Consider the following 22,924-nt stretch of genomic DNA (forward strand, 5'->3'; position numbering starts at 1 on the left):
AGCAGGCAGACATGAAGGACTCAAGAGGAATTGCTCGGATCTATTTGATCAATTATTGGTACATCACAAATACACTAAACAGACTGGAAGGGGGCCTTTGGGCAAGAAAACAATTAAAATGACTTTCCATAAGATGCTTTGATATTACCTCTTGGGTAAATAATACCTGGTTTCAACATTAGTGTCCAACACTCATAGGTCAGTGTGCCAAAGTGAAGCCTAACAGGGTAACCAATGCTCAGCATGATGGCAAAAGGCCTGACTAGGAAAGACACAAACAACTCCAGTGGAGAGTTGGTCCTCTCTCATAGCTAACGCACACAGAGCCAGATCCAAAGCCCACTGAAGTTAATGGGAAGACCCTCCCCTTATCATGCATGAGGGCCAGGCACAATCTAGCCCTGTATTCACTGCAGCACCTCTGAAAACCAGCCGCATTATAATATTTATAGAATATCATATGCGTGTGGAGTGCAGTTGGTCTTCTGTCAAGGAAGTTCTACTGGAATAGGAAGAGAAATGTTTGGCTAATAACATGGGAGCATATCAAAAGGCCACAACTATAACAGAGTTCAAAAAAGAATTAGGTAAGTTCCTGGAGGATAGGTCCATCAATGGCCATTAGCCAAGATGTTCAGAGACACAATAGCTATTAGCCAAGATGGTCAGGGACACAAGATGGTCTGGGTGGCCCTAGTCCCTGATTGACAGAAGCTGGGAGTAGATGACAGGGGATGGATCACTTGCGGATTACCTGTTCTGTTCATTCCCTCTGAAAGCACCTGGCATTGGCCATTGTCGGAAGACAGCATACTGGGCTAAATGGACCTGGTCTGAGCCAGTATGGCTGTTCTTATATTCTTTATCACTAGTGTGTGTGTCTCTGTATATATGTGATTTTCAGTGTCCACCCAGAAACTTCCTCAGTGCTGAAGTTCTCATCAGCAGGAACCAGACAAAGTCAATGGATGCCTCTGAATTATCTTCCTCAGAAGGTTGAATTGACAGTGTCAGGATCTGAACACATAGTACTTAAGGAGCTTAATTAATCTACAGCTGAGGCTTAGATCAGTTCACTATGTGTAAACTGAGAAGGCTCTTGTGGGTTTTTGCAAGACTTCTCTGCTTTGGACAAGAACAAAATGTTCACCATTTCCACCTGAGCATTTTACCGAGGAAAAAAGGAACAATATTCCACCTTAGAGCTAACTACATATTCAAACCCAGGGGAATAACCAAACAAACCTGTTTTGCGCTCCCAGGAAGTGAAAGACAAGCAAGAGACAGATGGAATTGCTCAAAGTCATGACTCATTGCAAAGAGGGCTGGACAAAACAAGCCAAGGCAGGTATCATTATGAATAGGTCTATACTCCCAGCACAGGTAGACAGACTCACACTAGCTGGCCTCAAGATAGTGTGCTAAAAATAGCTGTGTGGCCATTGCACCTCTGGCAGAGACTCAAGCTAGAGATGCAAGCTCTAGCCTACTTGGCCCCCGTAGCCTTGAGCGGCTAGCCTGAGTCTCCACTGAAGCCACAATGTCCACCCAGACATTTTTTAGCACAGTAGCTCAAGCCTTGCAAGTGTGAGTCTGTCTACCCACGCTCCGAGGCTTTCTCCCAGCTGCATCATAGACATACCCTATGAAACCATAGTGGGTGGTTTCAGGTGATCTTACCCTAAATTGTGGTCTGCTGTTGAAGGAGTCAGGACTAGTTATATTGACATCATTGCACAATACACAAAAGGACATCATTGTGCATCAAGCACAAGAGGACATTGTTGATTAACTGAATGGGAGCTTCCAAGGCATTACAAAATGCAGAGAGTGCTTACCAGTCTGTCTGGCAACCCCATACTTAGCACATAGCTACAACAGAGCCTTGAGAACCGTGATAGCTGCCGTCCCCTAAGAACTAACTCCAGAACTACTTTTTAACATCCACTTTACTAGAAAGACCATAGCAGAAAGTAAGTACAGATCTTTTCCAGCTGGATAATGCAATCTAACTTCTAGTGATTGGCTATATCAGACCTTGAGAAATCAAATAATTCAGTGGTTTAGCAGCAGAGATCCAGATCCATAAAAGGACAGGTGCCTAAGTCCAAAATTTAGGTGCCACTGAGTTCCTCAAAACTCCTGCTTAGCTGCTATCTAACGCTGTAGGCGCTAATATCCCTTGACACCTAATTTTTTACTGTAAAAGTCCCCTAGGTGCTTCAGTTTCTGCCTCTGGGCATGCACACTGCTGCCTCACTCCAAGTATGGGGATGCCCATCTCACACCGAAGTCCCAGCAGGATCCTCAAACTGGTTCAGAGAGTCATTCTCCTGTGGGGCCTGATCGAGTAGGTGTATTCAGAACCTGCCTACCAGATCAGGGCCCATTCAAAATCCAGCTGTAGGAGAAGTCACCTCCCTTACAGTCTGTAGCCAGCAATCAACCAGGATGTAGAAGACCAAGGTTCAATTCCCCCTTCTACATAATGGGGACAAAAGATGTGCACAAGGGTTTTCTAGCTCTCAAGACCGTGCCATGACCACTGAGCTATGGGATAGTTCGATGTATGTGAAAAGGCTGGTGAGGAGGTCTCTCAGTCACTCCTGTTGAAGCTGTTCTACGTTAGATAAATACTTAAACAATGAGTAGGCTGGAGATAGAATGAGCATGATTCTAAGGTCTGGTGGTTAGAGCACTCACATAGGAGATCCAGGGTCCAGTCCCTCACCTCCAATCACTATTTAATTATTTATTGAAAATGGAACAACTTCAACAGGAAAGACAGAGCCCCACATCAGAATACCCCAGAGCCAAGACACACTCCTGGGAGGTGGGATACCTCAGTTTAAATCTTTGCTTCCATCAGGCAGATGGAGAAATTGAACCCCTGTTTTCCACCTGCTGCATGAGTGTTGGGTTAGGTTATATATAGACCACTTCCTCCTTCATTAGTTGCAGAAAACATCTTAGACACTTGATATAAGGGGAGACTTCACAGCTGTTGATCCCAAGCAGAGGGAGGTGCCTATGTCCAACCCAGATATAGGTGCCTAAATATTAGAGGGGGATTCGGGCTTAGGACGCACCCTCACATCAGTAACTCCCATTGGCCAGCTCTGGGGTCTCCCCACCTATCATGCTGGTTTTGGTGGATCCCATTCTAAGGCTATCATCTCTCCCCACTCATTGTACAGGGAGAATGGGTGCCTAACTCAGGCTTTGTGGGTTCCAGTGGTTTTCTAGGCATCCAAGTCCCTTTGTGCAACTGTGCCCCGGTGTTTTACTGAGGCAGAATGGTCCCCTGAGATGCTACCAAAGGTTTGAGCAGACTCCTTCCTAGGCTTGTTTGTTTATATTTTGTGTTGATGGTTAATGACTGGTTGGATTTGTGTTTTATTGCTGTTGACTTCAAACGGGAGGATGTGGTTTTTGTGGCTACCCCAAGCCACAAGAGAGGCCACTAGGGGGCCCGAAAGGGAGAAGCATAAAAGCTCAAGGCTAGCAAAAAATAAAGTTTGCTCAGCTATAAACCCTCACCCTGATCTCCTGAGTCTCTTTATTCAACAGTTGCCCCACCCCCACAACTCTCCCAGTGCTCCAGCTCCCCCAAACACTGGATCATAGGAGACCACCTTCAAGCACACTGTCTTGTGGCCCTATAGGTGCGCCTCCCTCAGCTCCCTCTGGGTTCTTTCAATCATTTACTCAGACCTGAGCACTTCGAACAGATACCACCTTTCGTGGGGGTCTGATGTATTAACTCTGACAGAGTACAAACACCTCTTCTTTAGCCCTTCAAGTCCCAGCCCTTCTGGCAGGGCCCCCATGGGGAACGATTGTAAAAGACAGGAGGGGGGTCAGTCCCCAGAGCAAGGCACAGGCCAGGGGCAAGCACAGCGAGGCGTGGGGGGAAGTCGGTCCCTGAGTGAGGCGGGGCCGGGTCAAGCACAGTGGGGTGGGGGGATGGGTCAGGGGCAAGCACAGCAGGGCAGGGTGGGGGGGATGGATCCCTGGAGCGAGGCAGGGGTCGGGGAGGCAAGCACAGAGGGGTGGGTGACAGGCATACAGGATCCCCCTCCTGGGGCAGTGTGGATCCGGTACCTACCTCTCTCCGCTGGAGCTGGGTCCTTGGGAGCTAGTTCTCTCTCTCTCCAGCTGAGCTGCAGCTCCTCCAGGCAGCAGCAGCTGTTCTTCCTGCCCTCATGGTGGAAAGGCTGATTGCAGTTACCCCTGTGACCAGACACTGCCAGGTTCACTTTTCAACCGAACTTCCGAGTCAAAAACTGGACACCTGGCAACAAAGGCGGGGGAACAAGGGGGTTGGGGGGAGTGGGCCATGGTCCCTTCTTTTTCCCCTGCCTTGAGGGTGAGCACCGGGGGGAGGCAGCAGAGAGGAGCAAGCGGTGGGGAGGGCCTTGGAAGCAGAGGCAGAGTGAGGGCGGGGTCTCAGAGGGGGAGGGGCCGAGCAGGGGGCGGGGCTATGGTCCAGACACCTATTCCCCCTGACCCTTCTAAGGAGCTTCTGCCACTCCTGCGTGGCAACCTTCCGAGTGTGGGCCTGGCACGACGGCACCATTGGCAACCCAGCACAGCCTTCCGGGGTATGTATAAGGGTTCAGGTAGGCTTTATCTCCAACACTTAGGTGTCCCCAGCCCAGCCCAGCCCTCCTCCGAGAGCTGAGTTGTAATTCAGGCCAGTTAACAGCTGTGGCAGATTAACACACGGGCCCATGGGGCCCATGCCCAGGGGCCCTGGTGAATTTGAGGGCCCTGGCAGGAGTGCCAGAACAGAAGCACCAGAAGTGAGGGGGCCCACCAGTGCCAGAACTGTGGGACCACGCACTGCTCCTCTCCTCTTTCCCCTGGGCCCTGCTCCTGCTTTTCTCCCCAAGTTCCCGCCCCTTGGCCAGGCGGGAAGTCAGAGCCAGGCCATAGTAAGAACTGCCCAGGGAGCCCGGGCTGGTGTGAGGAGCCCTTGATGAGGCTGCCCTAAAAGATGGCCACCAACTATCTGGGTGGAACTGGAGCACGGGGGTGGAGGGAAAGCACTGTGCTCCAGGCCTTCCATCCCCAACTCCCCACTGTGCTCCAGGCCACACAATGCTTTCCCTCCACCCCCGTGCTCCAGTTCCACCCAGAAAGTTGGTGGCCATCTTTTAGGGCAGCCTCATTTTCACATATGGAGGGTGTAGGGAAAGTGTGGCCATCTGGCCTGGCTTCAGCTTCATTGTTGGCAGTCTGAATAAGGGGAATACAACAAAATTGAAGCCAGGAATAGGAAGAGCATGTGAAAGTTTGTTTTGTTTTTTAAAGAAACAAACATTTTGCAAGACTTGCAACAAAATCATAGAAATGTAGGGTTGGAAGGGACCTTGATATGTTATCTAGTCCAGTCCCCTGCACTGAGGCAGGACTAAGTATTATCTAGCAAGGCCATCCCTGACCCATGTTTGTCTAACCTGTTCATAAAAACCTCCAATAGTGGAGATTCCACAACTTCCTGAGGCAACACATTCCAGTGCTTAACCACCCTGACAGAAGTTTTTCCTAATGTCCAACCTAAACCTGCCTTGCTGCAAGGTGAGGCCATTGCTTCTTGTCCTGTCCTCAGTAGTTAAGGAAAACAATTTATCACCCTCCTCTTTGTAAAAAACCTTTTACATACTTAAGGACTATTATCATATCCCTGTCTCAGTCTTCTCTTCTCCAGATTAAACAAACCCAGTTTTTTTCAATCTTTCCTCTAGGTCATGTTTTCTAGACCTTTAATCATTTTTGTTGAACTCCTTTGGACTTTCTCCAATTTGTCCACATCTTTCCCAAAGTGTGGGGCCCAAAACCGGGGACACTACTCCAGTTGAGCCCTTATCAGTGCTGAGTAGAGCGTAAGAATTACTTCTTATGTCTTGCTTACAACTCTCCTGCTAATACATCCCAGATGTTTGCTTCTTTTGCAACAGTATTACATTGTTGACTCACATTTAGTTTATGATCCACTATAACCCCCAAATCCTTTGCTGCAGTACTCCTTCGTAGGCAGTCATTTGCCTTTTTGTATGTGTGCAATTGATTATTCCTTCCTAAGTGTATGACTTTGCATCTGTCCTTGTTGATTTTCATCCTATTTATTTCAGACCATTTCTCCAGTTTGTCAAGATCATTTTGAATTCTAATCCTGTCCTCTAAAGTGCTCACAAACCCTCCAAGCTTGGTATTGTCTACACACTTTAAGTGAAAAGAAAAGGAGTACTTGTGGCACCTTAGAGACTAACCAATTTATTTGAGCATAAGCTTTCGTGAGCTACAGCTCACTTCATCGGATGCATACTGTGGAAACTGCAGAAGACATTATATACACAGAGACCATGAAACAATACCTCCTCCCACCCCACTCTACTGCTGTTAATAGCTTATCTAAAGTGATCACTCTCCTTACCTGGATTTGTGCTGGAAATGGCCCAACTTGATTATCATACACATTGTAAGGAGAGTGATCACTTTAGATAAGCTATTACCAGCAGGAGAGTGGGGTGGGAGGAGGTATTGTTTCATGGTCTCTGTGTATATAATGTCTTCTGCAGTTTCCACAGTATGCATCCGATGAAGTGAGCTGTAGCTCACGAAAGCTTATGCTCAAATAAATTGGTTAGTCTCTAAGGTGCCACAAGTACTCCTTTTCTTTTTGCGAATACAGACTAACACGGCTGTTACTCTGAAACCAACACTTTAAGTGTACTCTCTATGCCATATTCAAATCATTTATGAAGATACTGAACAGAACCAGAACAAGGAAAGATCCCTGGGGGACCCCATTTGATATGCTCTTTCAGCTTGGTTGTGAACTACTGATAACATACTCTTGGAGTATGCTTTTCCAAACAGTTTTGCACTCACCTTACAGCAGGTTTGTCTAAGCTATTTTTCTCTAGTTTCTTTATGAGAAGGTCATGTGAGACAGTATCATGAAAGTTTTGGCAACACTGAAATATACTCTTGGGTCTATTAAGCTTTTGGATGACAGTTGTGGAACCAGATTCTCTTTCTGTAGCAGGATACTTGTAAGAATGGACCTATTGGGTCAGACCACTGGTCTACCTAGCCAAGTATCCAGTCATAGAATCATAGAATATCAGGATTGGAAGGGACCTCAGGAGATCATCTAGTCCAACCCCCTGCTCAAAGCAGGACCGATCCCCGACTAAATCATCCCAGCCAGGGCTTTGTCAAGCCTGACCTTAAAAACTTCTAGGGAAGGAGATTCCACCGCCTCCCTAGGTAACGCATTCCAGTGTTTCACCACCCTCATAGTGAAAAAGTTTTTCCTAATATCCAACCTAAATCTCCCCCACTGCAACTTGAGACCATTACTCCTTGTTCTGTCACCTGCTACCACTGAGAACAGTCCAGATCCATCCTCTTTGGAACCCCCTTTCAGGTAGTTGAAAGCAGCTATCAAAGTTGAAAGCAGCTATCAATCTTCCAACAGCAGTCTTCCAACAGTGGCCAATGTCAGATGCTTCAGAGGGAACGAACAGAATAGATCTGATCATTTGATAATTCTGTTCAAATGATCCATCCCTTGTCATCCAATCACAGCTTCTGACAGTCAGAGGTTTAGGGACACCCAGCGCATGCAGTTGTGTCCCTGACTATCTTATCTAATAGCCATTGATGGATCTATCCTCCATGAATTTATCCAGTTCTTTTTTGAACCCAGTTATACTTTTGGCCTTCATAATATCCCCTGGCAGGAAGTTCCAGAGGTTGACTGTGGATTGTGGGAAGACGTACTTCCTTATATTGTTTTAAACTTGCTGCCTATTAATTTCATTCTGTGACCCCTTGGTTTGTGTGTTATTTGTTTATCCCTTTCTGAACCAGCTGAGCAGCGAACAGCACAGCAGCTAACAGAAGGAGTTTGCCTGGGATCTGCCTGAGAGGAGGTACGCTAAGGGCTGCATTAAGGAGGCTGTGTTGGTGAGTATCTGAGTGTTTGTTTGTTGTGAGTATCTGAGTGTTTGTTATGAGGACAGTTTGACCGTGTGCTTGATTGGTTGTTTGAAAAGGGCGGGAACTGGGAGTGCTTTGTTCCAGGTGAGCCTTAAGTGGGCCTGACTGTATAAAAAGCCAGTCAGCTGCAAACCAGCTGAGCAGCAAACAACACAGCCGCTAACAGAAGGAGTTTGCCTAGGAGTTCGCCTGGGGAGAGCCCGTTTAGGCTTACATCTTGCCGAAGTCTCTGAGTAATTACTACAACTCCTGAGGAAGCTCGTAGAAGGAAGGTAATATGGATGGGGGGTGTTCAGCTGTTGTGACCTGCACTGGATGTGCCATGTTTGTCTTTCTTCCACAGGACAGAAGTGACTTTGTCTGTACAAAGTGCAAGTTGGTCATCACATTGGAAGAGAAGGTTCAAGGTCTGGAGCAACAGGTATCGACCCTGCGTTGCATAAGAGAAACTGAAGATTTCCTGGACAGACGTCAGGATATGCTTCTACGGGCACAAGGTTCTGAAGATTCAGAGCAGGCTGCACAGCGGGGACAGGAGGACGGTGAAGAAATTTGGCATCATGTGACCTCCAGAAGAAAAAAGGGGAACGTCCATGTACCAGCAACGCAGATACAGGAAGCAACCGTTTTCATGTTCTCTCCACAGGTACAAATGCAGAGAGTGGACCAGATGATACGTCTGAGGGAAGGGAGCAGAAGGAGACTCCGCCGATTGGAAGGGATGAGATGCACTGTCCTAGGGTTGGGGGTTCCACGACCACTGCTCCCAAGAGAAGGAGGCGGGTGGTGGTGGTCGGGGACTCTCTCCTCACGGGGACTGAGTCATCTATCTGCCGCCCCGACCGGGAAAACCGAGAAGTCTGCTGCTTGCCAGGAGCTAAGATTCGCGATGTGACGGAGAGACTGCCGAGATTCATCAAGCCCTCAGATCACTACCGCTTCCTGCTTTTCCACGTGGGCACCAATGATACTGCCAAGAATGACCTTGAGCGGATCACTGCGGACTACGTGGCTCTGGGAAGAAGGATAAAGGAGTTTGAGGCGCAAGTGGTCTTCTCGTCCATCCTCCCCGTGGAAGGAAAAGGCCTGGGTAGAGACCTTCGAATCATGGAAGTCAACGAATGGCTACGCAGGTGGTGTCGGAGAGAAGGCTTTGGATTCTTTGACCCTGGGATGGTGTTCCAAGAAGGAGGAGTGCTAGGCAGAGAGGGCTCCACCTAACGAAGAGAGGGAAGAGCATCTTCGCAAGCAGGCTGGCTAACCTAGTGAGGAGGGTTTTAAACTAGGTTCACCGGGGGAAGGAGACCAAAGCCCTGAGGTAAGTGGGATACCGGGAGGAAGCACGAGCAGGAGCGCGTGAGAGGGGAAGGCTCCTGCATCATACTGAGAAAGAAGGGCGATCAGCGGGTTATCTCAAGTGCCTATACACAAATGCACGAAGCCTGGGAAACAAGCAGGGAGAACTGGAAGTCCTGGCACAGTCAAGGAATTTTGATGTGATTGGAATAACAGAGACTTGGTGGGTTAACTCACATGACTGGAGTACTGTCATGGATGGATAGAAACTGTTCAGGAAGGACAGGCAGGGCAGAAAAGGTGGGGGAGTTGCACTGTATGTAAGAGATCAGTATGACTGCTTCAAGTTTCCTTCCCCACTCTGAACTCTAGGGTACAGAAGTGGGGACCTGCATGAAAACCTCCTAAGCTTACTTTTACCAGCTTAGATTAAAACTTCCCCAAGGTACAAATTATTTTATCCTTTGCCCTTGGATTTCCACTGCCACCACCAAACTTTATCTGGGTTCCTGAAAAAAATGGAGTTTGGACCCGTCTTTCCCCCCAAAATCCTCCCAACCCTTGCACCTCACTTCCTGGGGAAGATTTGGTAAAAATCCTCACCAATTTGCATAGGTGACCACAGACCCAAACCCTTGGATCTTAGAACAATGAAAAAGCATTCAGTTTCCTTACAAGAAGACTTTTAATAGAAGTAAAAAGAAAAGAATCACCTCTGTAAAATCAGGATGGTGAATACCTTACAGGGTAATTAGATTCAAAACACAGAGAATCCCTCTAGGCAAAACCTTAAGTTACAAAAAAGACACACAGACGGGAATATTCATTCTATTCAGCACAGCTATTTTCTCAGCCATTTAAAGAAATCATAATATAACACATACCTAGCTAGATTACTTACTAAGTTCTAAGACTCCATTCCTGTTCTGTCTCCAGCAAAAGCATCATACAGATAGACACAGACCCTTTGTTTTTCTCCCTCCTCCCAGCTTTTGAAAGTATCTTGTCTCCTCATTGGTCATTTTGGTCAGGAGCCAGCGAGGTTACCTTTAGCTTCTTAACCCTTTACAGGTGAGAGGATTTTTCTTCTGGCCAGGAGGGATTTTAAAGGGGTTTACCCTTCCCTTTATATTTATGACAACTGCTCAGAGCTCAAGTATGAAACTGCAGAAAAACCTGAGAGTCTCTGGATTAAGTTTAGAAGTGTGAGCAACAAGGGTGATGTCATGGTGGCAGTCTGCTATAGACCACCTGACCAGGGGGATGAGGTGGACGAGGCTTTCTTCCGGCAATTCGCAGAAGTTACTAGATCGTATGCCCTGGTTCTCATGGGAGACTTCAAACACCCTGATATCTGCTGGGAGAGCAATACAGCAGTGCACAGACAATCCAGGAAGTTTTTGGAAAATGTAGGGGACAATTTCCTGGTGCAAGTGCTGGAGGAACCAACTAGGGGCAGAGCTCTTCTTGACCTGCTGCTCACAAACCGGGAAGAATTAGTAGGGGAAGCTAAAGTGGATGGGAACCTGGGCGGCAGTGACCATGAGATGGTTGAGTTCAGGATCCTGACACAAGGAAGAAAGGAAAGAGGCAGAATACGGACCCTGGACTTCAGAAAAGCAGACTTTGACTCCCTCAGGGAACTGATGGGCAAGATCCCCTGGGAGAATAACATGAGGGGGGAAAGGAGTCCAGGAGAGCTGGCTGTATTTTAAAGAGTCCTTATTGAGGTTACAGGGACAAACCATCCTGATGTGTAGAAAGAATAGTAAATATGGCAGGCGACCAGCTTGGCTTAACAGTGAAATCCTTGCTGATCTTGAACACAAAAAAGAAGCTTACAAGAAGTGGAAGATTAGACAAATGACCAGGGAAGAGTATAAAAATATTGCTCGGCCATGCAGGAGTGATATCAGGAAGGCCAAATCACACCTGGAGTTGCAGCTAGCGAGAGATGTTAAGAGTAACAAGAAGGGTTTCTTCAGGTATGTTAGCAACAAGAAGAAAGTCAAGGAAAGTGTGGGCCCCTTACTGAATGAGGGAGGCAACCTAGTGACAGAGGATGTGGAAAAAGCTAATGTACTCAATGCTTTTGTTGCCTCTGTCTTCACGAACAAGCTCAGCTCCCATACTACTGCACTGAGCAGCACAGCATGGGGAGGAGGTGACCAGCCCTCTGTAGAGAAAGAAGTGGTTCGGGACTATTTAGAAAAGCTGGACGAGCACAAGTCCATGGGGCCGGATGCGTTGCATCCAAGAGTGCTAAAGGAGTTGGCGGATGTCATTGCAGAGCCATTGGCCATTATCTTCGAAAACTCATGGCGATCGGGGGAAGTCCCGGATGACTGGAAAAAGGCTAATGTAGTGCCCATCTTTAAAAAAGGGAAGAAGGAGGATTCTGGGAACTACAGGCTAGTCAGCCTCACCTGCGTCCCTGGAAAAATCATGGAGCAGGTCCTCAAGGAATCAATTCTGAAGCACTTAGAGGAAAGGAAAGTGATCAGGAACAGTCAGCATGGATTCACCAAGGGCAAGTCATGCCTGACTAATCTAATTGCCTTCTATGATGAGATAACTGGTTCTGTGGATGAAGGGAAAGCAGTGAACGTGTCGTTCCTTGACTTTAGCAAAGCCTTTGACACTGTCTCCCACAGTATTCTTGCCAGCAAGTTAAAGAAGTATGGGCTGGATGAATGGACTATAAGGTGGATAGGAAGCTGGCTAGATTGTTGGGTTCAGTGGGTAGTGATCAATGGCTCCATGTCTAGTTGGCAGCCGGTATCAAGTGGAGTGCCCCAAGGGTCGGTCCTGGGGCCGGTTTTGTTCAATATCTTCATAAATGATCTGGAGGATGGTGTGGATTGCACCCTCAGCAAGTTTGCAGATGACACTAAACTGGGAGGAGAGGTAGATATGCTGGAGGGTAGGGATAGGATACAGAGAGACCTAGACAAATTGGAGGATTGGGCCAAAAGAAATCTGATGACCGAATGGCTCGGCAGCAGTTCTGCAGAAAAGGACCTAGGGGTTACAGTGGACGAGAAGCTGGATATGAGTCAACAGTGTGCCCTTGTTGCCAAGAAGGCCAATGGCATTTTGGGATGTATAAGTCAGGGCATTGCCAGCAGATCGAGGGACGTGATCGTTCCCCTCTATTTGACATTGGTGAGGCCTCATCTGGAGTACTGTGTCCAGTTTTGGGCCCCACACTACAAGAAGGACGTGGATAAATTGGAGAGAGTCCAGCAGAGGGCAACAAAAATGATTAGGGGACTGGAACACATGAGTTATGAGGAGAGGCTGAGGGAACTGGGGATGTTTAGTCTGCAGAAGAGAAGAATGAGGGGGGATTTGATAGCTGCTTTCAACTACCTGAAAGGGGGTTCCAAAGAGGATGGCTCTAGACTGTTCTCAGTGGTTGCAGATGACAGAACAAGGAGTAATGGTCTCAAGTTGCAGTGGGGGAGATTTAGGTTGGATATTAGGAAAAACTTTTTCACTAGGAGGGTGGTGAAACACTGAAATGCATTACCTAGGGAGGTGGTGGAATCTCCTTCCTTAGAAGTTTTTAAGGTCAGGCTTGACAAAGCCCTGGCTGGGATGATTTAATTGGGGATTGGTCCTGCTTTGAGCAGGGGGTTGGACTAGATGACCTCCTGAGGTCCCTTCCAACCCTGATATTCTATGATTCTATGAAGATCAGCCTCAGAGCTGATCTAAGCTGTTGCAGGCATGGGTGGCGGGTGAACCTCAGGCTCAGGCAGACTAGCCCCCAGCCTGGCCCACCCCTTCTGCCTGAGGTCCCACCCCTCCCACCACTTTCCCCTGCTGAAGTCCAGAGCCCCCCTGTGCGGTCCCCAGCCCCAGAGTGCCAGGTGGCATGGCCCCCAACTCTGGAACGGCGGGCAGGCAGTACAGCCCCTAGCCCCGGAGCTCCGGGTGGCATGGCCCCCAGCCCCAGAACTCCACCTCCAGCTGTCCGGAGTCCCTGGGTGCAGGCCAGCCCCCACTAGCCCCAGCTGCAGCCCACTGCCCAGGGACCCAGCCACAGAGGAAGAGCCACAGAGCGCCAGTAGGAAGCAGGAGAAGGTCTGGGGGTAGAGCGTAGGTGGGGCAATGCAGGGCTGTTTCTGGAGGCTCAGATACCCCCCCGCCTTTGATACCTGCTACCCACAGCTGCAAGGGTAATTTCTCCAGCCCCGGATCCCCAGCTCACAGCAATATTTCCTTCACATCCCCTTTTCCTGGCTACACTTCATCCACACCTCCTATGCTGGGGGCTGTGGATGGCAAGGATGAGGAATTCCCCTCCCCAGTATAGAGTGGTATTGCTCTACCATCTCATTTAGCATCACTTTACCTTACTGTAATATAAAATGTGGTTGTTGTGGGACCCAGTTACTCTCCTTAAGATCAATGAGTGTTTTGTTGTTAACTTCAGTAGTAGCAGAATATGACCCTCCCCTTGTAAATTCCTTTAAGATTCTTAGCTGAAGGTTAAAAGTATTCTGTAAAGAAACACCATCATAGCACAATATTAGGTTTTGGAAAAACAAGCTTTTACAAAAGCTTAATCCAGTGGAAATATTTTCATGATTTAAAAAAAAAATTCAAATGGGAAATAAGCTTTTTGAAAACAAACATTCCCTTGCCATGTTTATGACCAAACTCTGCAACACTGCACCAGTGCAAGTAAACCTGACAGGGAAAATGACTGGAAACCAACTGAAACTGACTAACTGAAACTGTCAACTGAGTCTGTCAAACTGAAACTGACAGGGTCCAGTCCTGCAAACACAATAAGATTAAGCATGTGCAGGAGTGTTTGCCGGAACCAAACTTACTTTATTTTAACTGTCCAAGCTCAGACAAGTGCAATAAAATAAAAATCAAACAGCACAATTACTGACCAAATAAATTTGATGTCAAAGTTAATATTTAATAATGTACAGTTAGTTCTCTTCTTACACAGACCAGATACTTTTTTAAATATAGTTTTTGACGTGGCATTTGTCACAAATCTAGTATGATTTTATTATTTAAGCACAATTTTAAAATGTATTAAGAACACAAAGTGCAGCAGCATAGTTTAAAATAAATCAAACTGATGAGACTACCTAAGATGACTACCTAATGAAAAAACGGGTTTCAGAGTAGCAGCTGTGTTAGTCTGTATCTGCAAAAAGAAAAGGAGGACTTGTGGCACCTTAAAGACTAACAAATTTCTTTGAGCATAAGCTTTCCTGAGCTACAGCCCACTTCATCGGATGGTGAGAGAAGACTGTCCCAGGCAAACAGTGAAAGGCAACAGGTAGCCCTGGAGAAAGCACTGTATAAAAACATGACTTAATGAAGAGTTCTATGTGAGCTGGAAAACTTGTCTCTCTCACCAGCAGAAGTTGGTTCAATAAAAGAGATTACTTCACCCATTGTCTCACTAGTAAACAACAATGCAGTAGTGGCTCTCCCTTTTTGCAGGAGAAAAGAAAATGATTACAGTTCAGTGGGTTTGTAATATCATTGGATCACATGATGTGGGAGCGTCGCGACCATACATAATGACTGTTCACAATTAGATCTAAGGGGGGAGGGGGAAGTTGCGGCGAAAATAAATAATTAAATTAAAACATCATATGGTAAAAGAATGATTAAATTCACCTCCAAGTTCTTAAGCAGGAAATGCAAGATTCAAGAATCAGAATGCACATTTTAAGGGGGAGGAAGGAGGTAATATATTTTATTAGACCAACTTCTGTTGGTGAGAGAGACAAGCTTTTAAGCCACACAGGGCTTCAGTAGGTAATTTCCCTCCATCACTTGCATTAGTCTGTTGTTCAGGTTTTGCTTCCCTATTGCTACCACGTGTCAGCTTTTTAAAAATGTTCACTAGTGTAGCATTTTAAAAAAAAGGGGGGGAAAAAGGGGGGGGAGGACGCTGGAGCGTGCTGGAGATTTTCCAGACCGGGTCTGGGAGACTGGGTGCGTTTGTTTTTGTATCTAGAGAATGAAATGTTTGGGGGAGAAACTATTCTTATGCAAAGTAAAGCTGGGAATGAAATAACAGGCTAACTGGGAGAACAATGCGAACGCCGATTGCCCGCAGCTAAAAGGACGTGTGAAATCTGAGGGTTGAGTAAGACCTTGCGTAGGTGATGCAGGTAATGATGAGGCAGTGATTTCGTTAGGAAACAGCCCTTGAGGAAGCGCTATTAGGCGCTGATTGCTTAAAGGTGGTGAAGGCAAGAGTGGAGGGGCGTGGCGGGAGTGGGTGGCGCTCGCCCTGAGAGCGGTGCCGGAGGGGGCGGGGCTGCGGAAGAGGGCGGTGAATGGTGATAGGTGAGGGTTGTTGCATCCGCCGTATTAGAAGCCAGAGCTGGGCTAGGTCAGCTCCTTGCAGCTGCGGGCGGCTGAGCGAGCACGTGAAGCGCAGACCCCGGGAGCGCCCGCCAAGGAGGGAGGATGGTAAACGTGTCAGCAGTGTGGCTGTTAGCCCTCTTCTTGCAGGCAGCGTGCTCGGTGAGTCCGAGGCGGCTGGGAGGGTTGGTGGGATGCTGCCCTGGGGGGAGGGGGAGTATTTGCTGTGCCCGATCGCTGGCGTGCTGTGCCCTGGGGTGCATGTGCCGTGGGGGAACAGGAGCTGGGCAATCTCCTCCCCCGCCCTCCAACTCCTCTGGGGAGGGTCAGCCCTTTTATACGCTCCAAAGCCCCCCGGGCTAGAGCCGGGCGCAGTTTGGCGCTCGGTCCCCCCCGGTGGGGGAGCAGAGGCTGTGGTCGGGGCGGGCTCTTGGTGTCCAGCCCCCTGGAAGCGGGCTCGGGGGGGGGAGGGGAAGGGAAGGGAGGGCTGGTTGCTTCACTTCACCCCCTGCATTCAATTACCCAAAGCGGCTCCATATGTTGCGCGGCTCCCAGTCCCGCGCTGGCAGGAAGCGCTCTCCGGCTGCCTTGGCAGGAGCTGCCGGGTCTGACCCAGCTGCCTCCTTTCAGCAGGTTATTCGAGCCGAGCCGCGCCGCGCCCTCCCCTGCCCCGAACTGCTGCCTGGCACCCAGAGCCCGCTGCAGCCCGCCCCGACGGGCTCCGTCCAGAGCAGCGCCCGCCGCCGCCTCCTAACCTGGCTGGACTGGCCTGCTGCGGGCGCCTGAGCCGGGTCCTGCCCCTCCTCTAGCGGGCCGGATATTTGCTCCGGCCCGCGCGGTGTTCGCGCTGCGCGGCGGTGCCGGGCTCCCGCGGCGGCGGAAAGGCGCGCTCCTGCTGCGGGGCGCCACGGGCAGCGGCCAGGTGGCTGCTGTCGGCTGCCCGCACGAGGCGAGACCCCCCCTCAGGCAGCCGCCTCAGTAACAAGCCAACTCGGGGGCAAGACGTGCGCGGCAAAAGCGGGGGGCACTCGAATCCAACACCATGTCCCTCTGGAGAACGAGGAGGGGAAGCTCCGCTCCCTGGGCTGAGCTAAGCGATCACCTCGTTTAGCTCCTGGCTCTGAAATGGCCACTTAAAGCCAGCGTGCAGATGGGGGGGGGGGGGGGGGACTTTCAAGCGTTCTCCCAAATCCAGTTCTCTTCTAGTGTACGTGTGCTCAGGCTATGGCGCTAAAACAGAAAATCACGTGGCTGTAGTTCCCATGCCTAGACCACCTTGCGTGGGTGTCTTTCATATTTTAAATCAAATACTTAGTGGCTAACATGACTATTAAAACAAATAAATAAATCTTTTCCCCAATCACCCTGCTTCAGTCCATGTCCTAGTTACATTAAACTCCCCTTCTGTAGTTCCCTGCTGCCTGCCGTGTTCCCTGCTGACTTCAGCTTCTGCAGAAGGCTTAAATCAGGTTTCTACAGCAGTGTATCGAGTTTATTCCATTGAGTTGAGTGCTAATCTCTATATAGATCATCCACCCAATGGTGGATGAATGAAGAAACAGTCTTAACTCGGCTCTCTGCAAGTCAACACTCTCCTTACTACCCCGGTCGAAGCTTTATTTTGGGGTCAAAGAATTTTTTTTAAGTCTTCCAAAAAAATCTAACTGCTGCCTTAAAAATAGATTATTTTCAATGTGGGCTCCAAATTTGTGTGGATTGGGGGTAGCCACTCAGGTTCTCCCTCAGATGGCTACCCATTGTAGCCACCAGATGTCAGCACTGAATAGCTAATTCACTTCTGTACTGTTCAGTCTCTCTAGTTAGCAAAGTAGTCGTACAAAGCATTTCAAAAAAGTTAAGTTTTGTGCCTATGATGATTGCATAAGCCATTCTATAGTAGACTCTGTTGGTCTAACTTAAATGAAGTGACAACGCACTGACCCCTTTCATTAAACACTCACTAAGCCATAACTTACCTCTCAGATGTGTGTACCCACTTCATAAAAACAGGTTTCGCTCAAGGTGACACAGCAAGTTAGTGGCAGACACAGGACTAGAATTAATCAATAACCGGCTCCCAGGCCTTGTATGACTTCTGTGTGAACACGTGCACTATTTATTGATTGTGACCAAGTCTATGTAGTGCCTACTTTCTCCCATCTTATAAACACATGAATAGTGCAGATTCAGATACCGTGTAGTCTATTCCTCCCCTTAAATATGACACAAGGGGAAGGAAAGTGTACCTTTCTCTACCAGGACAGAGCAGTGTCCTCAGGTAAATGGCCTGTCCTGAAAACCAAACTGTCCCTCCTTGGTTGAATTTCAAATGTTCCCTAATCCAGAAAGGGAAGGGAAATCTACAGTAAAGGGATGCTATAGAAATCCTGAAATGGATGTTTGAAAGCTCTTCAGGGTAGGAGAAATCAGAGTACACTTATGTACAGGTGAAGTACTACAGAGTTCTCCTGATTGTCATAGAAATCATAAACAAAGGGTTGTGGTGAAGAGACCCTGTAGGTCATACAGATTGTCCCTACCTAAATTTGAAAGAGCAGTCGCTGCCATCCAGCTGCTGCTGCTTCATGTGGGTTAACTTGTGTGACTAGACTTCTAGAAATCTAGTAACTGTATTAGGCCTCAGAACCGTGGATGGGCCCAGCCTTTGGAAGCTAACACTGCATTTTATTCCTGGGAATAACCAATCCTGCCCTGGCAGAGATGGCCTGGTTGAAGTGATATGCATGAGACCTGTTAACGGCACTTTTACTGGAGAAGACAAAATACAGTTGGGTTCTATCCAGGTTTTGGGCCACCATTGCAGGAATAGGTTCTCCCTTACCACCAGGCCCTTATCTGTGGGTCATATAGACATCTAGCATGAATCTGATAACAGGAATACTCTAAACAAGAAGAAACTCAGGGTTTAAAGACAATTCACCAATATTGGCAGAATCAATTAATAAATAAAGCAAAAAGCCTCAGGCAGCAGGCGACACATTGGTGACTCAGTACCTAAATAACTTCCCTTGTCACTGTTGGCCCATGCTTGCATTTATTCTGTTTAAATGTGGCTCTCAGCAGCATTCAGACCAAAGCTGGCATTCCTCTCAAGCTGCCCTTGACTCAGAAGATGAAGTTTACTCTTTTTGATAAGATTACTGAAGATGACCTCAGGTAATGGGTGTAGAAAGCACAGCGATGCTCTGTAGGTCTCTGCCCACTTGGGGTCCCATCCAACATGCTTGTTGCTAGCTGTGTTCTAGCTAGTTCCCTCATCTGCTAGTCTGAGGAGTGGGTTGTAAAACATGCTATCACCTGATACAACTGTGCAGCCATGAGAACTGCTTGACAACTTGTATCCTTGCCATGTTGCTGCATGAAGCAACAGATTCATTTTCTGTTCCTCAGCTTGTCATGTTGTATGTTGCCTGCTTTCTGAGCTCTGCCCACAAGGAGAGAGCAGGGAGTTTTCTGTTGTCCTTGGAGGCGGTGTTTTGTTATTCAGGGCAGTACGATATGAGCACAACCTGCCCTGCTTGCTCTCTGAAGTGATGGGGTGGAAAGTGAGAAGGGCCTGAAACTTAGGTGGACCAGGAAGGTGGTTACCCTACTAGGTTCCTAAGCCCCACAGAAATAGACTGTTCCTTGCATTGCTTAAGGGGACTTGAGCCGTAACTGTCCCTTGCTGTAGGAGTGGACACGTCTGTACATGATTCAAGAACCCAGGATGGGTCCAGCTCCCCATTGGCTTTGAGACTGTGCTTCATGTCACTGCATGGCCCATGCTCTACTTTACCTGGCCACACATTTGGAAAAGACTCCCCTCTGATAGAGCACACTATCACAGCAGTGGTGTTCCTGTCCAGCATGCATAGGTTGTGGTCATCCTGGGTTGTCTGGGTTTATCTCAGTTAAGTTGGTAGCCTATGGTACTTTAGCTGGTTAACATTGCCAAATGGTTACCACTCTTTAGAACTGCTGCAGGAACAGTGTAATACACTTCATAGGACCATAGCAAATCTATAGCTGTGGCTACAGGAGGGCATGGCACAATCCCTCTCAAGCCTAGTTAGGGGAAACTGCATTAGCAACTTCTATTGTCTAGAAGCCATGGTTTTTAAAGATGGATAAGTAGTTTTGATTGGTTCCCTGGTACAGATGAACGCTGCAGTGGAGGCTAGCAAAAGACTAGTAGGGCTGGCAAAGAGCCTGGCTTTGCCTTGTGTTCAGTGTTGAAGACCATTTCAAAGGTGATACTGTTCTGAGCTGCATGTCAGCGAATGCCTTGGAAGGAAACTAGCTCGTCCAGCTTTCCCATTAAATCTCTGTGTATAAGGAGGAATCTGTTACACAAACTACCCAGGCAAAGCTTCATAAATGGGGCTCTTCTTTGTGACTATCCAACTGCTGATGTACAAAAGGTGTAAACCATTGGGCCTTCTATGGTCTTGAGCTAACATAAGGCTCTTCCCAGGTGAGGGATACCAATGTAAGCATAGTTCTTACCCGTCACATTGTTCTAAGATGACTTGCCTAGTACCACTGAATAATTAACACTTCTAATGGCAACCCTGAGAAGCTGCTGGAAGCTCAACAGTCCTCTAACAGCCTGAGACAAGTTACAGCAAGTGTAACAAATCTGTAAATCTTCTCAAATATGAAGCTGAAATTCTGTGCCATTAAGTGCACTAACCTGAATTGTAGCTAGAACAAGGCTTATACATAGTCCACATTAAGCATGTCTTGCAATATGTGGGACTCATTACTATTGAAGTAATTGCCCTTAAGTTTAAGTGATGTCTGGACTCCTCCCATAGGAACCTAGCTTGATGTGACTCCTGGTGTCAAAGTTGGACACTTTCCTCTCAGAGTTCAGAGTAACAGCCGTGTTAGTCTGTATTCGCAAAAACAAAAGGAGTACTTGTGGCACCTTAGAGACTAACCAATTTATTTGAGCATGAGCTTTCGTGAGCTACAGCTCACTTCATCGGATGCATACTGTGGAAATTGCAGAAGACATTATATACACAGACACCATGAAACAATACCTCCTCCCACCCCACTCTCCTGCTGGTGATAGCTTATCTAAAGTGATCATCAAGTTGGGCCATTTCCAGCACAAATCCAGGTTTTCTCACCCTCCGCCCCCCCACAGACAAACTCACTCTCTTGCTGGTAATAGCCCATCCAAAGTGACCACTGTCTTCACAATGTGTATGATAATCAAGGTGGGCCATTTCCTGCAGAAATCCAGGTTCTCACCCCCCTCCAAAAACCACACACACAAACTCACTCTCCTGCTGGTAATAGCCTATCCAAAGTGACCACTCTCCTTACAACCTGCATGAAAATCAAAGTGGGCCATTTCCAGCACAAATCCAGGTTTTCTCACCTCACCCCCCCCCCCCCACACACACACACAAACTCACTCTCCTGCTGGCAATAGCTCATCCAAACTGACCACTCTCCCCACACTGTGCATGACAATCAAGGTGGGCCACTTCCAGCATAAATCCAAGTTTAACCAGAACGTCTGGGGTGGGGGGGGAGGAAAAAACAAGGGGAAATAGGCTACCTTGCATAATGACTTAGCCACTCCCAGTCTCTATTTAAGCCTAAATTAATAGTATCCAATTTGCAAATGAATTCCAATTCAGCAGTTTCTTGCTGGACTCTGGATTTGAAGTTTTTTTGTTGTAAGATAGCGACCTTCATGTCTCTGATTGCGTGACCAGAGAGATTGAAGTGTTCTCCGACTGGTTTATGAATGTTATAATTCTTGACATCTGATTTGTGTCCATTTATTCTTTTACATAGAGACTGTCTGTGTATATAATGTCTTCTGCAATTTCCACAGTATGCATCCGATGAAGTGAGCTGTAGCTCATGAAAGCTCATGCTCAAATAAATTGGTTAGTCTCTAAGGTGCCACAAGTCCTCCTTTTCTTTTTCCTCTCAGAGGACGCTAACATTAATGGACTCCAACATTCCCTCCTTATGTGTTAAGTCTTCATTCTAGTTTAATTCAAACATTAATTTGTGACTTAGTTTTCTAGGAAAAAGGCTGATGTAGGTTTCTGTAAAAGTTCCATGGCAATGAACACTAGTGAATGGAACATCAAATATGAAATTTTCAGATTACTTCTGTGCAGAAAAGCATAATCTGAGCTGTGTAAACAGAAGTTCCCAACCACAATAAAACACTGTTTCATCTTAATGTACATGAGACCTAATGCTAGCAAACAATGCTATAGTCTTACTAGGTCTTGTAGCATGACTTCAGGAATGTGGTTAAGTCATGTCTCTGCACCTAGAGGAAACTGTGTTCTGTGCTGGGAACTACAGAGTACCTAACCATCCTACCCACATAGTTCATATATATGCCATATAGGCCAGGTCACAACCCTTCTATATCACTGAACAATCCAGTCGCAGATAATTCTCGGAGAGAATAAAGTTGACACATGAGCATTTCACTTTCTATCACCTGAGTCCTGGTCCTGAAATTTACCTTCATCAGATGTATAATAAAGTAGTCGAACTTTTCCAGTACTACATGCTAACCTAGCCTTTTTCAATAAAGCTTTGTTGACCTATTTTTTAATATTGGATTTGAGAGCCTCATCCACTGTAGAGCTTCCTTGATTTGAATTTAACAGTCAGTGATCAAAACTTTCAGTTGTAAGTGATCAGTAATGCCTTTTGAAGTTGAACATTCTGAATGCTGTGCACTTCTGGATATTGGGCTACCTACTTGAGTGTGTAATATGGATTTAGGTACCTACACTTGGCCTACTGTAGAAGCACATTGTTTCCTCAATATGTTTGGTATCTGGAAAGCTGTCTGCATGTGGGGAGTTAATCCTTATTTGAAAAGCCAAGATGTGGCTTCCATGTGTAGCAAGATCAGAACAGACCTCTCATTACCAAGTTTAGAAGCAGAGTGGTGGAGGCAAACATCTGACTAAACTCAGACTATAGATTAATTTCAAAGTTCTGAAGTTGAACGTTGGGGTCTGAAGTGCTCTTACTGCAGGTTTATTCCAGGATAACCTTTCCTAGTGGGATCTCTGGCTCATTGGATCAATGTGTAGTTGGGAATGTAACTTCCTGTTGAGTCACTGAAACTGTAGTCACAACTGAATCCTCAAAATGTTACTCTTTTATGGCTCTTCATCCTCTCTCTAACTTCAAAACCCCTCTGGGGCTGTCCTGGCTTAAATGAAGCAATAAAAGCTACTTGCCTGATTTAACATCT

General features: G+C 47.2%; 1 protein-coding gene across 1 annotated transcript in view; it reads left to right on the top strand.

Annotated features, from left to right (window-relative positions):
• The first annotated feature begins 15,440 nt into the window (after nucleotides 1-15,440).
• SDC1 (syndecan 1) overlaps nucleotides 15,441-22,924 on the top strand; it is a 34,883-nt gene continuing 27,399 nt past the window's right edge. Inside the window, exon 1 of the mRNA XM_027832133.3 lies at nucleotides 15,441-15,825. Coding sequence (XP_027687934.2) covers nucleotides 15,769-15,825 — 57 coding nt within the window. The 5' untranslated portion in view covers nucleotides 15,441-15,768. The remainder of the gene's footprint in view (nucleotides 15,826-22,924) is intronic.

The sequence above is a fragment of the Chelonia mydas genome, chromosome 3 (assembly GCF_015237465.2).
Source record: "Chelonia mydas isolate rCheMyd1 chromosome 3, rCheMyd1.pri.v2, whole genome shotgun sequence".
NCBI lineage: Eukaryota > Metazoa > Chordata > Testudines > Cheloniidae > Chelonia > Chelonia mydas.